This window comes from Bombina bombina, chromosome 5 (genome assembly GCF_027579735.1).
Source record: "Bombina bombina isolate aBomBom1 chromosome 5, aBomBom1.pri, whole genome shotgun sequence".
Lineage (NCBI taxonomy): Eukaryota > Metazoa > Chordata > Amphibia > Anura > Bombinatoridae > Bombina > Bombina bombina.
Window position 1 is genome coordinate 452369242 of NC_069503.1, and position 15763 is coordinate 452385004.

The 15763-nt window shown below is 36.0% G+C and overlaps 1 protein-coding gene across 1 annotated transcript in view; it reads left to right on the plus strand.

Annotated features, from left to right (window-relative positions):
• RAMP3 (receptor activity modifying protein 3) overlaps positions 1 to 15763 on the plus strand; it is a 487437-nt gene that overhangs the window by 273370 nt on the left and 198304 nt on the right. The window contains exon 3 of the mRNA XM_053714330.1: positions 2221 to 2356. Within this exon, the coding sequence (XP_053570305.1) occupies positions 2221 to 2356 (136 nt within the window). The remainder of the gene's footprint in view (positions 1 to 2220; positions 2357 to 15763) is intronic.

Sequence of the window (15763 nt, forward strand, 5' to 3'; positions counted from 1 at the left end):
GGTAAGACATTTAATGTAGCTGGTGGCGGGGTCCGGGAGCGGCAGTTTAGGGGTTAATATATTTATTATTAGGAGTGAGAGGGGGGATTGCGGATAGAGGGGTATACGTGTCGGGTTATTTTTGGGAGGCGTGTTAGACAGTAATGGGAGATTTTATACTTTAGTTCGTTTTTTTATGCGGCAGCAGTTTCTAAAGTGCCGTAAGTCACTGGCGACTCCAGAAATTTGTACTTACGCTTATTTCTGGACATCGCTAGTTTGTCCGACTTACGGAACTTTAGCAACTGCCGGCGCCTTATAGGAGATAGCTCATGTGCGAGCTGAAACTACAGGCGGCACAGTTCTCCACGCTTGCGCCGAAACCTGCACCGTATATCGGATCACGCCCCCTAAGTCTAACCATAACCCTAACACCCACTAACTTTACTATAATTAAAATAAATCTAAATAACACTTACTATCATTAACAAAATAATTCCTATTTAAATCTAAATACTTACCTATAAAATAAACCCTAAGCTAGCTACAATATAACTGATAGTTACATTGTAACTATCTTTGGTTTTATGTTTATTTCACAGGTAAGTTTGTATTTATTTTAACTAGGTAGAATAGTTATTAAATAGTTATTAACTATTTACTAGCTACCTAGCTAAAATAAATACAAATTTACCTGTAAAATAAAACCTAACCTCTCTTAACCTAACACCTAAACTTACACTACAATTAAATAAATTACATTAATTAAATACAATTAACTAAATTACAAAATAAAACAAACACTAAATTACACAAAATAAAAAATAAATTATCAAATAATTACACCTAATCTAATAGCCCTATCAAAATAAAAAAGCCCCCCAAAATAAAAAAAAAACCCTAGCCTAAACTAAACTGCCAATAGCCATTAAAAGGGCCTTTTGTAGGGTATTGCCCCAAAGAAATCAGCTCTTTTACCTGTAAAAAAAATACAAATAACCCCTCAACAGTAAAACCCACCACCCACACAACCAAACTCCTCAAATAAAATCCTAACTAAAAAAACTAAGCTCCCCATTGCCCTGAAAAGGGCATTTGTATGGGCATTGCCCTTAAAAGGACATTTAGCTCTTTTTTTGTGCCCAAACCCTAAGCTAAAAATAAAACCCGCCCAATAAACCCTTAAAAAATCCTATCACTAACCCCCGAAGATCCACTTACAGATATTGAAGACCCGACATCCATCCTCAATGAAGCGGTAGAAGTCCCCATAGGAATCAATGGGGCTACGTTACGGAGCTTTACGCTCCTTTATTGCAGGTGTTAGGCTTTTTTCAGCCGCTCTCCCTATTGATGACTATGGGGAAATTGTGCACGAGCACGTAAAACCAGCTCAAAGCACGCTGGTATTTAAGTGCGGTATGGAGCTCAATTTTGCTCAACGCTGACATATTGCCTGCTAATGCCGGGTTTTTGTAAACTTGTAATAGCAGCGCTATAGGGAGGTGAGCGGTGACAATAACTTGCAAGTTAGCACCAAGCAGTTCTTACCGCAAAACTCGTAATCTAGCCGACTGTTAGCTAATATCCATAGATATTTTATGCATTCCAGGCAAACCGAGGGCCACCTGTATATATATATATACACATATAAAATTTAAATTACAAACTAAATTAAGGGTGTTTGGTGCTAAGTTGGAAGAAGTGGACTAGTAGGTTGAAAAACTAAATGTTTGATTTGTGATTGATAAAATGAATTACTTACTATACATTCAAAAAAAAATGTTTGGACTTTGAGAGCATGAATTTAAAGGGATATAGAAGATTAATAATAAAATACTCTAATAATATGCTCAAGCATTTTATTATTACGCTATTACTTGAAGAGAACTTTGTTTTCATCTCATGCAAATGGATTAATCATATAGTTAAATTAGTGTCAAATCCACCAGGAACTACTGGTTCAAAGATAAACACTGCTGAGCCAATCAGGAGAAGTATATGTGCATAGCAACCAATCACTGGCCGTGTTTAGCTCAGTATTGACAGTACTTTGCTACTCCAGAGCTGACTTTAAATATATTTATACTCTTTTTGGGGTTTAAACACATAGTTCTGTGGAAGCAGTAGTGAAGTAATAAAATGCTTCTAATAATTTCATTATCGCTCTTTCACTTCTCATTAACGTTATCTTCCTGACCTATTTTAATGTTCCACTTCTCGTTATTTTTCTTTTTACAGCCAGTCTCCAGCAGCAAATACCAAAGTGCAATAAAACTCGCATGATGGAAACATTACCAGAATGTCGGAGAAGGTTTGAAGTTATGATGCAAACATTAGACCCCAGCCAATGGTGTAACATAACAGAATTTATCATGTAAGTAAGAAATTCTTTCATTTTCAGCACCATGTCTCTGAATATGTTAGCAGTGCACCTAACACCATCAAGTGTATCATACAGTATTCATTCATAAAATATAATCATTTTGATAAGCAGTGTAATAAAAATGTATAAAAAGCTGTAGCGGCCATGGAAATTCAACAGGCAAATTACTGTAATGAAATGAAAAAAAAATGTAATTGACCTTCAGGAAAATGTAAAGAAATTCTTAGAATGAAATGCTTTTAAAATGGAATTGATGTATTCCCACTGGATTCCATTCATGTGTATGACTTACTATTGTTGACTTATTATGCTATAAAGATGAATTATAGAAACAGAAATTAATATATATCTCCTATATCATGTATAATATATACTGATGGAGCAGTTAACTAACAATAATGCTATTGCTTGTCAGCTGTAAGAGCTAACAAAACAGACTTTATATCATTTAAATATTACCTACATATATAGGGGCTGAATTATCATTGTGCGAGCGGACATGATCCAATATTGCGGATCAAGTTCGCTGCACATTGATAAATTTCGGCAGTGTATGCATATTTGCACACATACACACACACACACATATATATATATATATATATGGGGCTGTAGCTGGGAGGAACTTCTCTGGGTGGGAGCGCTGCACAGCTGAGACACACCAGTGCGAGCGGACTTCATCCGCAATATCGGATCATGTCTGCTCGCACAATGATTATTCTTGTGAACTGCTGGTGCAATGCCACCCCTGCAGATTCACGGCCAATCGGCTGCTAGCAGGGGGTGTCAATCAACCCGATCGTATTCGAACGGGTTGATTTCTGGCGATGTCTGTCCGCCACCTCAGAGCAGTCGGACAGGTTATGGAGCAGTGGTCTTTAGACCGCTGCTTCATAACTTGTTTTTTTCGGCGAGACTGAAGGCTCTCCAGAAATACGGGGCATCAAGCTCCATACAGAGCTTGATAAATATGCCCATAGTATATAGATGCAGAATTAGATTTTTGTTATTATCTACATAGATCACTTGAACCTGAAAAAAATCCTTAAAATGCATTAAGTGTACTAACAATGTGATTATTTTTCTTTTAAAAATATGTTAATGGTTAAGTTCATACCTGAATTTGTAATGTTGTTTCAGCCGATTAATATTTTATTATTCTATATGTAGGTATAGGCAAATGGCTATTTCATTTTTTGTATCATTTAAATGCTGCAATAGAATAAATATTAACGTGTAAATTAGATGTAACATTTGAATATTAATGTAATGTTTGAAAAATGAAAATCAGTTGTCTCATAGACTTATAGCTACATAAGAATCGCTATACAAATGTTTGAATATTTTAATGCTACATTCATTAACCAAATGTTACATTCAGTATAAATAAAGTCAACTTTCTATTTGCAAAAAATAAAAGTAAAATTATGTTCCTCAAACATATATTAACCTCTTAAAAACAAAACAAAAAACAACAGATGCAGGCAACTTTTGTCGCTTTTGTCAGATTTATTGAGAGAGTTAACCCATCTCTAGCTGTAGGTAATTCACAGAATATGTGACAAAGATATTACTTACATTAATTATGACACTCTTTGTAACTGGAAGTATATTATATGCCATGGTGTGCTGTTGATAGCATTGAAGCTTAGTGGCTAACTGTAAAAAAAGTATTTTCATTAAAATGGGAAGATATTTTAGTGCAGTGATAAAATATATTGGACCCTAAGCAATCTGACCCTGTGGCAGCTCTATGGGAGTGCTATGCACATCCAAAGCCACCGTTACCCCCCCCCCCCTTGAGCTACAAAGGACTCCATGTATTATGTTCACCACCTTTGTTAACCCTCCATTTAGCCCCCAAAATATTAAGTTCTAGAACTTCTTTAAGCTGATCTAATCAGCTTTCACCCTTAAAGGGACAGTCTACATTCATAATAAATGTATATATTTAGAATCTTTGCCCTATATAAAGTATTTTACCTGTATATCAGCATACTGCACACAACGGTGTAATAGATGTTTGTAAGAGAATCATGCTGTTTAGTCACTGCCTATCAATGACATCGACCATACCTCACTTCAAGCCACTTCCCTGAGTGTTCAATGAAATTGCAAACGGACATTATACTCAAATGTTGAAGCACTTAAAAGTGATGCAGCATAGCTGTAAAAAGCTGACAAGAAAATATCAACTGAACATTGCTATGTAAAAAAAGAAAGATTTTTTTAAATATCCTCAGTATTCACACCCCACTGTAAAGAGATGTTACGCATTCAATCAGAATGCTAGTCCCAGGACTTGCAAAGGAGTGTGCATTTGGCATGTGCAGGCACAGTCACATTATTTTCCTTTTCAGTTTAAGGAAGTTTACTTTGAAATGTCATAAAATTTCAGTAAAAACTCATGAGATCACAGCAAAGCATTGCACTACCTAAGAACTCCTGATGCTGATTGGCTATTGTTTTTTTTTTTCCTTCAACTTAAAGCTTTAACCCCTTAATGACCGGACCATTTTTCAGTTTTCTTACCCTTAATGACAATGGCTATTTTTACATTTCTGCAGTGTTTGTGTTTAGCTGTAATTTTCCTCTTACTCATTTACTGTACCCACACATATTATATACCGTTTTTCTCGCCATTAAATGGACTTTCTAAAGATACCATTTTTTTCATCACATCTTATAATTTAATATAAAAAATATATAAAATATGAGGAAAAAATGGAAAAAAACACACTTTTTCTAACTTTGACCCCCAAAATCTGTTACACATCTACAACCACCAAAAAACACCCATGCTAAATAGTTTCTAAATTTTGTCCTGAGTTTAGAAATACCCAATGGTTACATGTTGTTTGCTTTTTTTGCAAGTTATAGGGCAATAAGTACAAGTAGAACTTTGCTATTTTCAAACCACTTTTTTTCAAAATTAGCGCTAGTTACATTGGAACACTGATATCTGTCCGGAATCCCTGAATATCCCTTGACATGTATATATTTTTTTTTAGAAGACAACCCAAAGTATTGATTTATGCCCATTTTGGTATATTTCATGCCACCATTTCACTGCCAAATGCGAGCAAATAAAAAAAATTGTTCACTTTTTCACAAATTTTGTCACAAACTTTAGGTTTCTCACTGAAATTATTTACAAACAGTTTGTGCAATTATGGCACAAATGGTTGTAAATGCTTCTCTGGGATCCCCTTTGTTCAGAAATAGCAGACATATATGGCTTTGGCGTTGCTTTTTGGTAATTAGAAGGCCGCTAAATGCAGCTGCGCACCACACGTGTATTATGCCCAGCAGTGAAGGGGTTAATTATGGATCTTGTAGGGACCTTGAAGGGTTAATTTTAGCTTTAGTGTAGTGTAGTAGACAACCCAAAGTATTGATCTAGGCCCATTTTGGTATATTTCATGCCACCATTTCACCGCCAAATGCGAGCAAATAAAAAAAAAAGTGACATTTTTCACAATTTTAGGTTTCTCACTTAAATTATTTACAAACAGCTTGTGCAATTATGGCACAAATGGTTGTAAATGCTTCTCTGGGATCTCCTTTGTTCATAAATAGCAGACATATATGGCTTTGGCGTTGCTTTTTGGCAATTAGGAGGCCGCTAAATGCTGCTGCGCACCACACTTGTATTAAGCCCAGCAGTGAAGGGGTTAATTAGGTATCTTGTAGAGAGCTTGCAGGGTTAATTTTAGCTTTAGTGTAGAGATTAGCCTCCCACCTGACACATCCCACCCCCTGATCCCTCCCAGACAGCTCTCTTCCCTCCCCCACAACACAATTGTCCCCGCCATCTTAAGTACTGGCAGAAAGTCTGCCAGTACTAAAATAAAAGGTGTTTTTTTTTTGTTTTTTTAATTATTTAGCTGTGATGGACCCCTGCCTTAACCCCCAACCTCCCTGATCCCCCCCAAACACCTCTCTAACCCTCCCCACCTACCTAATTGCCACCATCTTGGGTACTGGCAGCTGTCTGCCAGTACCCAGTTTTCCCCAAAAAATAAAGTGTTTTTGTTTTATTTTTACATGTTTTATTTTTATTTTTTCTGTAGTGTAGCTGCCCCAACCCCCCCCTTCCCCACCAGATCCAGATCCTGATCCTGATCATTTATTTAAAAAATTCTAGTTTGCTGCCCCCCTCCCTCTTACCAAAATTCATTGGTGGCAGTGCCAGTGATTGCTGCGCGCGCGCGTGCGCGCAGCCCCCCGCACGCTCCCGGCATCCGGCGTGCACAATGCACTTGAAGGAACCGGATGCCGGGTAGCGATGGGCCGACCACCCTCCTCCCTGTAAGCTCCCACCCACCAACGAACGGCCGCATCGCTACCGGTGCAGAGAGGGCCACAGAGTGGCTCTCTCTGCATCGGATGCTTTCTAAAGGGTATTGCAGGATGCCTCAATATCGAGGCATCACTGCAATACCCTGAGAGCTGCTGGAAGCGATTGCGATCGCTTCCAGCACTCTCTAAGACAACTGACGTACCAGGTACGTCCATTGTCACTAACTGCAAGTTTTTGCAGGACGTACCTGGTACGTCAGTTGTCATTAAGGGGTTAAAGCAGCTGAAGTATAACTGTTCATACTGCACTTACTTTGGTGAACTGAAGACATTGTGAATATTGTGAATATTTATACTTGTTAAACATTAACAGTAGTTCAGTAAATAAAAGCTATTTTATGATGGAACCACATTCTCAAATTACATATTTAAGAGATATAAATATATATATATATATATATATATATATATATATATATACATACATACAGGTATGTATGTAGGAAAAATATTTTTATCATGTTATGGCTCTTTTATATGCATGATAATGAGTTCCCTGTACTTGCCCTTTAAGTAAGCAAATGAATGGCAAATAACTCACATGTGCTGTACACGGTATTAGAGTGCTGTACAGTAAATGCAGTAAACTCTTCTGCAAATCTTTTGTTTTCAGCCAAGAAGCCTGTGAAACAATTTCCTCTATAGTGGTCATGTGATCACTTGGAACAGGCGCTATTGTGAAACGGGGATTAAACCGGCTCATAACGAAGGCTATCTGTTCTGCCAAGAAAATTGAAAACTGACGGCTAGATTATGAGTTTTGCGTGATGAGTGAAAAAGCCTCATAACGCTGCATTTTCACTACCGCTGGTATTACGAGTCTTGCAGGTATAGGTGTACCGCACACTTTTTTGGCCGTAACTCAACGTAACTACTGCACCTTTCAAAAAGTCCTTTTTCAATGGGACTTCCATAGCGCCAGTATTACTAGTTTACCTGGGAGGCCAAAAAGTGAGCGGTACACCCTATACTGTCAAGATTCGTACCGCCATCTAAAGTCAGTAGTTATGAGTTTTACGTTACTAAACTGTAGCATAAAACTCATAACTAAAGTGTTACAAAGTACACTAACACCGATAAACTACCTATTAACCCCTAAACCGAGGCCCTGCCGAATCCAAACACTAAAATACAATGATTAACCCCTAATCTGCTGCTATGGACATCGCCGCCACTATAATAAACATATTACCCCTAAACCGCCGCACTCCCACGTTGTAAACACAAGTTAAATATTATTAACCCCTAATCTGCCGCTTCCAATGTCACCGCCGCCACTATACTAAAGTTATTAACCCCTAAACCTAACCCTAAGTCTAACCTTAACACCCATAACTTTAATATAATTAAAATAAATCTAAATAAATAATTACTATAATAACTATTTACTAACTAGTCTACCTAGTTAAAATAAATACAAACTTGCCTGTGAAATTAAAATAAAACCTAAGATAGCTACAATATAACTATTAGTTATATTGTAGCTAGCTTAAGTTTTATTTTATAGGTCCTTAGTTTTAAATAGGATTTATTTAGGTATTAATTGTAATTTTTATTTAGATTTATTTAAATTATGTTAAAGTTAGTGGGTGTTAGGGTTAGACTTAGAGTTAGGTTTAGGGGTTAATAACTTTAGTATAGGGGCGGCGACGTTGGGGGCGGTAGATTAGGGGTTAATAAGTGTAGGTAGGTAGCGACGACATTGGGGCAGCAGATTAGGGGTTAATAAGTGTAATGTAAGTAGCGACAACATTGGGGGCATCAGATTAGGGGTTAATAAGTGTAGGTAGGTGGCGGCAATGTCGGGATGGCAGATTAGGGGTTAATAAGTGTAATGCAGGTGTCGGCAATGTCGGAGGCGGCAGATTAGGGGTGTTTAGACTCGGGGTTTATGTTAGGGTGTTAGGTGTAAACATAACTTTTCTTTCCCCATAGCAATCAATGGGGCTGCGTTACGGAGCTTTACGCTCCTTTATTACAGGTGTTAGGCTTTTTTTTAGCTGGCTCTCCCCATTTATGTCTATGGGGAAATCGTGCACGAGCACGTAAAACCAGCTCAGAGCAGCGCTGGTATTTGTGTGCGGTATGGAGCTCAACGCTGCCATATTGCCCGCTAACGCCGGGTTTTTGCAAACCTGTAATAGCAGCGCTATAGGGAGGTGAGCGGTGGAAATAACTTGCAAATTAGTACCGAGTCGCTCATAACGCCAAACTCGTAATCTGGCCATGAGTTAATTAAAGGGAGAGTAAAATCAAAATGAAACTTTTTTGATTCAGCTAGAGCATGCAGTTCACTTCCATTATTTAAATTGCTTTGTTATCTTAGTATCATTTGTTGAAAAGCATACCTAGGTAGCCTCAGGAGCAGCAATACACTACTGGGAGCTAGCTAGTGATTGGTGGCTGCACATAAATGCCTCTTATAATTGGTTCACCTGATGTTGTCAGCTAGCTCCCAGTAATGCATTGCTGCTCCTTCAACTAAGGACACAAAGAAAATGATAAAAATTCAATAATAGAAATAATTTTGTTGTTTAAAAATGTATGCTCTGTCTAAGTTATGAAGGGAAAAATTTGAGTTTCATGTTTCTTTAAAGGGATAGTAAAGTCCAAATTAAACTTTTATTATTCAGATAGGGCATGTCATTTTAAACAACTTTCTAATTCACTTTTATCATCAAATTTGTTCTCTTGGTATACTTATTTGAAAGTTAAACCTAGGTAGGCTGATATGCAACTTTCTAAGCCCTCAAAGGCCCGCCTCTTATCTGAATGCATTTGACAGTTTTTCACAGCTGGAGGACTTAGTTTATGTGTTTCATATAAATAACATTGTGCTCATGCACATGGAGTTATTTAAGAGTCAGCACTAATTGCCTGAAAAGCAAGTCTGTCAAAAGATCTGAGATAAGGAGGCAGTCTACAGAAGCTTAGATACAAGCAAATTACAGAGTTAAAAAGTATATTTCTGTAACAGTGTTGGTTATGCAAACCTGGGGAATGGTAAATAAAGGGATTATTTATCTTTTTTTAAACAATAACATTTTTGATGTTTACTATTCCTTTAAAGGGACACTGAACCCACATTTTTTCTTTTGTGATTCAGATAGAGCATGGAATTTTAAGCAACTTTCTAATTTACTCCTATTATCAAATTTTCTTTATTCTCTTGGTATCTTTATTTGAAATGCAGGAATGTAAGTTTAGCCGGCCCATTTTTGGTAAAAAACGTGGATTGTCCTTGCTGATTGGTAGATAAATTCATCCACCAATAAAAATGTGCTGTCCAGAGGTCTTAACCAAAAATAAAAAGCTTAGATGCCTTCTTTTTCAAATAAAGATAGCAAGAGAACAAAGAAAAATTGATAATAGGAGTAAATGAGAAAGTTGCTTAAAATTGCATGCTCTATCTGAATCACAAAAGAAAAAAAAATTGGGTTCAGTGTCCCTTTAAGTCTTTCATGTTTGAAGCAGTCAAAATTTAATATTGTAAAACCCCTTATCCTTCTCTCCATTTTGTCTCTCTTCACTAAATCTTTCTCCTCTCCTTCATAATGAAGCTCCAGAGAATATTATAGAAAGCTACAGAATATGTTCATTAATCTAACTAATTGTCACACCGTGGTAAAATACTGCTCCAGCTGACCCATTGCACATGCTCATTGCTTATTGAATTATTCCCAGAATCCCTTGGACAATTGAAAAAAATGAGACGCTTGCCCCGTGTGTCTTTTCCGAGAGTAGTAACACTAATGGATCTGTTATTAAGGCATTTTCATGTTTTTCATTTAATTTTTTTTTTTTGTACGGTTCCATATCCCTAATGTAATAATACATATTATTTGAAGCTGTAGTCAAATTATATTCTAATATGAATATATACTATCAAATTGAACTAAGAAGGCCATTGTATTTGTCATTCACATATTTAATTTCTCTCAATATTATATTGCTTCCCCTTCTAAGTAATAAATCCTGTTTCAGTAATTAGATACACAAATCAAGATGTATTCCATAATATCTAAACACTATTAAACTTCATTTTTATGTTCCAGTTCATATGAATAAAAATTCAAATGAAGAAAAATCATAAGATTGACATTTAACCCTGGAATCATGAATCCATGACAAATATAATACCACAATTTAAGACAATTAGAACTTACAATTGAATTTCAGATGATGCTTAAATCAGTGTTGTTTACATTCGATTTTGAATATTATTTATAAGGGCACGTATTAAATGTCTATTTTTTTTAGTTATAAGTTAACTAAAATATCTCTAGTTAAATGTAATGAAATACTTTATATATCAGATAGATTAAGGAGTAAAATTGTAGTTAATGTAAAATAAAATAAAAACTTTCAGTTATGGTTTTTAACACCTTTAAAAGAATATTAAATATGTCTTGCTTTTGTGTAAATCTTGCTATTGTCCCACAATTCCTAGAGAACACAAAAAGCAAATTCTGTTACCTGGGCTTTCTTCAAAATGTTGCAAATTAATATTTGGTTTTGGCAGTTTGCAGCATTTTGAAGAAAACCTTAGGTAACAGAATTTGCTTTTTGGCCTCATCAGTGAGCATGGGACCAGCGTATTGTTTGTAAAAGTCACAAAGTGCTTACTGTACCTTAAAGACGTATGGGAGTGGGGAATTAACTTAAATGAATTCATAAAAGGTCCATTAATGTATTATTCAAAACAAAGATTTACTTTTTTTTTTTTTATATAAAATGGATTAGTTGTTCAAATATTGGCAAATTAGTGTAATGATTACAACCTAGAGAATATAGACAAAGAAAAGATAAACAAATGACAATTTATAAAAAAAAAATGTTCCCTTCCAACCTTTGTGTGTGTGTGTGTATATATAAATGTGTGTGTGAGTGTGTGTGTGTGTATATATATATATATATATATATATATATATATATATATATGTGTATATATATGTATATGTATATATATATATATATATATGTGTATATATATATATATATTTATTTAATGTATCATCCTAAAATTATATTTCTTTGAAAGTTGTAACCTGTTTCATCTTTTTGATTGCTTCTTATTTGTAATATTCAGTTCTTTTTCATTTACTGTTGCTGATTAACGGTCACAGATTGCATATTTTTATTGCACTGCATATATTTTTTGAACACCTTCAAGGGGTTAAACACATAGTTATAGCCAGTTCAGGAGCAGCAATGCAATAATGGGACATAGCTGAACACATCTGGTGAGCCAATGACAAGTTATTTATGAGTCAGCACTGATTGGCTAAAATGCAATTCTGACAAAAGAGCTGAAATAAGGGGGCAGTCTGCAGAGGCTTAGATGCAAGGTAATCACAGAGGTCAAAAGTATATTAATATAACCATGTTGGCTATGCAAAACTGGGGATTGGGTAATAAAGGCATTATCTATCTTTTTAAACAATAAATATTTTGGAGCAAACTGTCCCCTTAATATGAAATATTTGAAAGGTATGTAAGGAACATGACAAATATTTACTTACTTTGTAGCATGTATAGAATTTGGGAAATATGAATAATTTTCATTTTAAAATACTCTAAATAGTACACACATAAATACAAGTTGTTTTTTTATCTCTGCATTAGCCCAATAAATTCATATGAAAACCATAAAGTGACATAATTATTATTTCCACCTAGCACAATAATATATATTTGATTTAAACCTCACTCGTGAGAAAGAAATGTTAATTAATATTTGACATGAGAATGAAAGATGACTGCTGATATTTCCTGTGAAATTTAATTTCCTGATAATACCCTTTTAAAGATAAAATTGAGTGATCATAAAAAAAATTAAATTGTCAGTTATATTAGATAAAGCAAATATTGCTAAGTACATTCGTTTTCTGCATTTATATAATTTTAGTAAGAATATACATGCATTAGAATTTGCACAACATATTTAGGTTTACAGAATGCTTCTTTGAAAATAAATAACTACTTTAGTGTTAAACTGCATGTGGGACTTTACCCCTGGCATGTGGGGTATGTACAAGAGTAAGAGTAACCCTTTGGAATTAGCTGGATTTCTTCATTGATTGATCACTATAGACAAGCACAATCTGACCAAACTAATAACTAGGCATGTTCATTCAGATAATTTGTGATGATCCGAATGTGAATGAAGGTGGCCTCTCGCGCCATTCGAATGTTCAGTGCCGGATTCCTTCTTGTGAAAGTGCAACACACTAAAATCTGTGCAAATCCGAATCTCAGTGTGTTGCATTTTTACAAGAAGAAACCTGGCTCAGAATAGAGTTGAATGATACGGTACTAGTGGCCATTTTCTTCCGCTTTCGGATCATCTCAAATGATCCAAATGCACACGCCTACTAATAACATACAAACACTAAACATTCACAGTGCAGCTGTGAAACTGTAAGTGAACCTCTGTGTTAACCACTTCACCAAAAGTTAGAGTCAAGTGTTTCTTAAAGGAATACTAAACCCACATTTTTTCTTCCATGATTCAGATAGAGCAGGCAATTTTAACCAACATTCTAATTTACTACTATTATCATTTTTTATTTGTTCTCATGCTATCTTTATTTGAAAAATCAGGAATATACGTTTAAGAGCCAGCCCATTTTTGGTTTAGCACTTGGGTAGCACTTGATGATTGGTGGCTAAATGTAGCAAACCTATCAGCAAGCTCTACCTAGGTGCTGAACCAAAAATGGTCCGGCTCCTAACCTTACATTATTGCATTTTAAAATAAAGATAGAAAGAGAACAAAGACAAATTAATAATAGGAGTAAATTTGAAAGTTGTTTAAAATTGCATGCTCTACCTGAATCATGAAAGAAAAAATGTGGGTTTAGTATCCCTTTAAGGAGATGAGATTGGAATTGTGAGCTGTACATGTGCCCATACCTCAATCCCATCAATATTCACAGGACCTTAGAAGACACATTATAAAGATGCACAAAGCTGGAAAAGTTTGGAAAAACATTGCTAGAGAACCTGATTGTTCATCAATCAACAATAAGACAAATTGTCTATAAATAGAGAACATTCAGGACTGATACTCTCCCTAGTAGTGAACATCCTGTAAAGATCAATCCAAGCGCACAACAGGGAATTTGTTCATGTGTCCATTAAAAGAAAGACACTGATACTCCCCTCTAACAATACTTGATCCAAATGAGGAGCTTCTGCACGGTTGGTCAGGGAAGAAATTAAAGGTAGATCGAGCATCTAAATTGTTAGACCATATCCCTGTATATCTGCTACTGGAAAAAGGAAGGTTAGCACAGAGAGACACCCTACTGACACAAGGTTACACTTTTTTCCAATCCTGGTTGGGATACCATCAGGTACGTCATTTTCTAACCATGCACAAAAACAAGCAAGATATGTCCAGGCCACTCACGACATTTGAAAATTTATGCATATCGTCCCAACACCCTAAGGGGGTGGCTCCACAATGTATAGGGCTGTCCTTAAGTCATACCTCCCGGCCAAACCGAACTACACATCTAAATGGGAAGCTGAAATGGGTAGAGGGTTTTCCTGTAAACAGTGGGATACATGGTTTCAGGCAACAGCCAAATCAGCACACTCAGCGACAGCACTTGAAACAAATACCAAAATCCTCACTAGGTGGTACCTGACACCCGGCAAACTGAAACATATGTTTAAAAGTGCCAGTAGCAGATGCTGGAGGGGTTGTGATCAGGAAGGTAACATGTACCATATATGGTGGGAATGTAGAGTAATACACACATTTTGGGTACAAATACATAGTCAGATTTGCAAAATTATTGGGATTGATTGGACACTGTCGCCTGAAGGCATTTTGTTCAATGCTAACACTGAGATCTCATGTGGGATTAGGAGAAGCCTTTATCAAATACTAATAAACTCAGCAAAAAGGCTCATAGCAAGATCCTGGAAGAAGGCACATGCACCCAAACTCTGTAATTGGTCCGATCTAGTGAAACACACTTTAATCTTAGAAAGGCTACATTATCTTAAAATAGGAAATTTGACTTTGTACCACGATATGTTATTTTTATGGGAGCAGTACGTTTATGGCCCAGATTGTATATAACATGTGATATATATGTATTAGAAGGAAAACCGACATTGCCCAGACTTGTTGAGTGTTGTGGCCCCCACGGCAGAAAGCGTGTTAAGATTTGTAAATTCTTTTGTTGTTACGAATTCCTTCTAAAGCTCACAAGGTATAAAGTAATAGAAATTTAAGTTCGCTGAACCCTGGAGTGGACAGAAGCTTATTGGACTTATAATTTATGCCGTTTTCATGAGTGATAATATGTGTAACCCGACTTGGTTTATAATGGTAACAAATAAGGCTGCAGACTTGTTGACACTGCCAGGGACCCAGCTGGGCACCATTGGCTATATGTATACATACCTTCAACGCACTGATCCAAGTCGTAACTTTATTTTCTGAGACACGTTGTTTAGGTTATTTTGCTTTGTATCTTTAAAGTTTTATATCTTGTATAATCACTTTTTGTTTTGTATGCTTATTATACTTTAATAAAGCTTTTTTGGGAAAAAAAAAAGAAAGACACTGAAAAAGAATGGTGTTCATGGAAGAAAACCACTAAGGACAAAACATTGGGGTACATTTCATGTTTTCTCAAGACCATCCGTATGTTCCACAATGAGTCTGGGAAAATATGCTGTGGATAGATAAGAAACAAGTTGATCTTTTTTTTGCAAGAATGCACAATGTCATGTGTGGAGGAAAACGGGCGCTGCACACCAAAACCTTATCCGAACTGTGAAGCATGATGTAAGAAGTATCATTGTTAGGGACTGCTTTGCTGCCTCAGGGCCTGGACATTCATGAGGGAACAATAGTAGTAAGAGTATGGAGGTTATGTCAAACTTTTTTGACTGGAGGACACGCCCCTTTCTCCTCCCCTAAACCCGCCCCTTTCCACTCCCACTTTTATGCCCCTTTTTGATATCAATTTGATATAAAAGTGATATAAAAAGGGATTTTGATACGAATTTGAT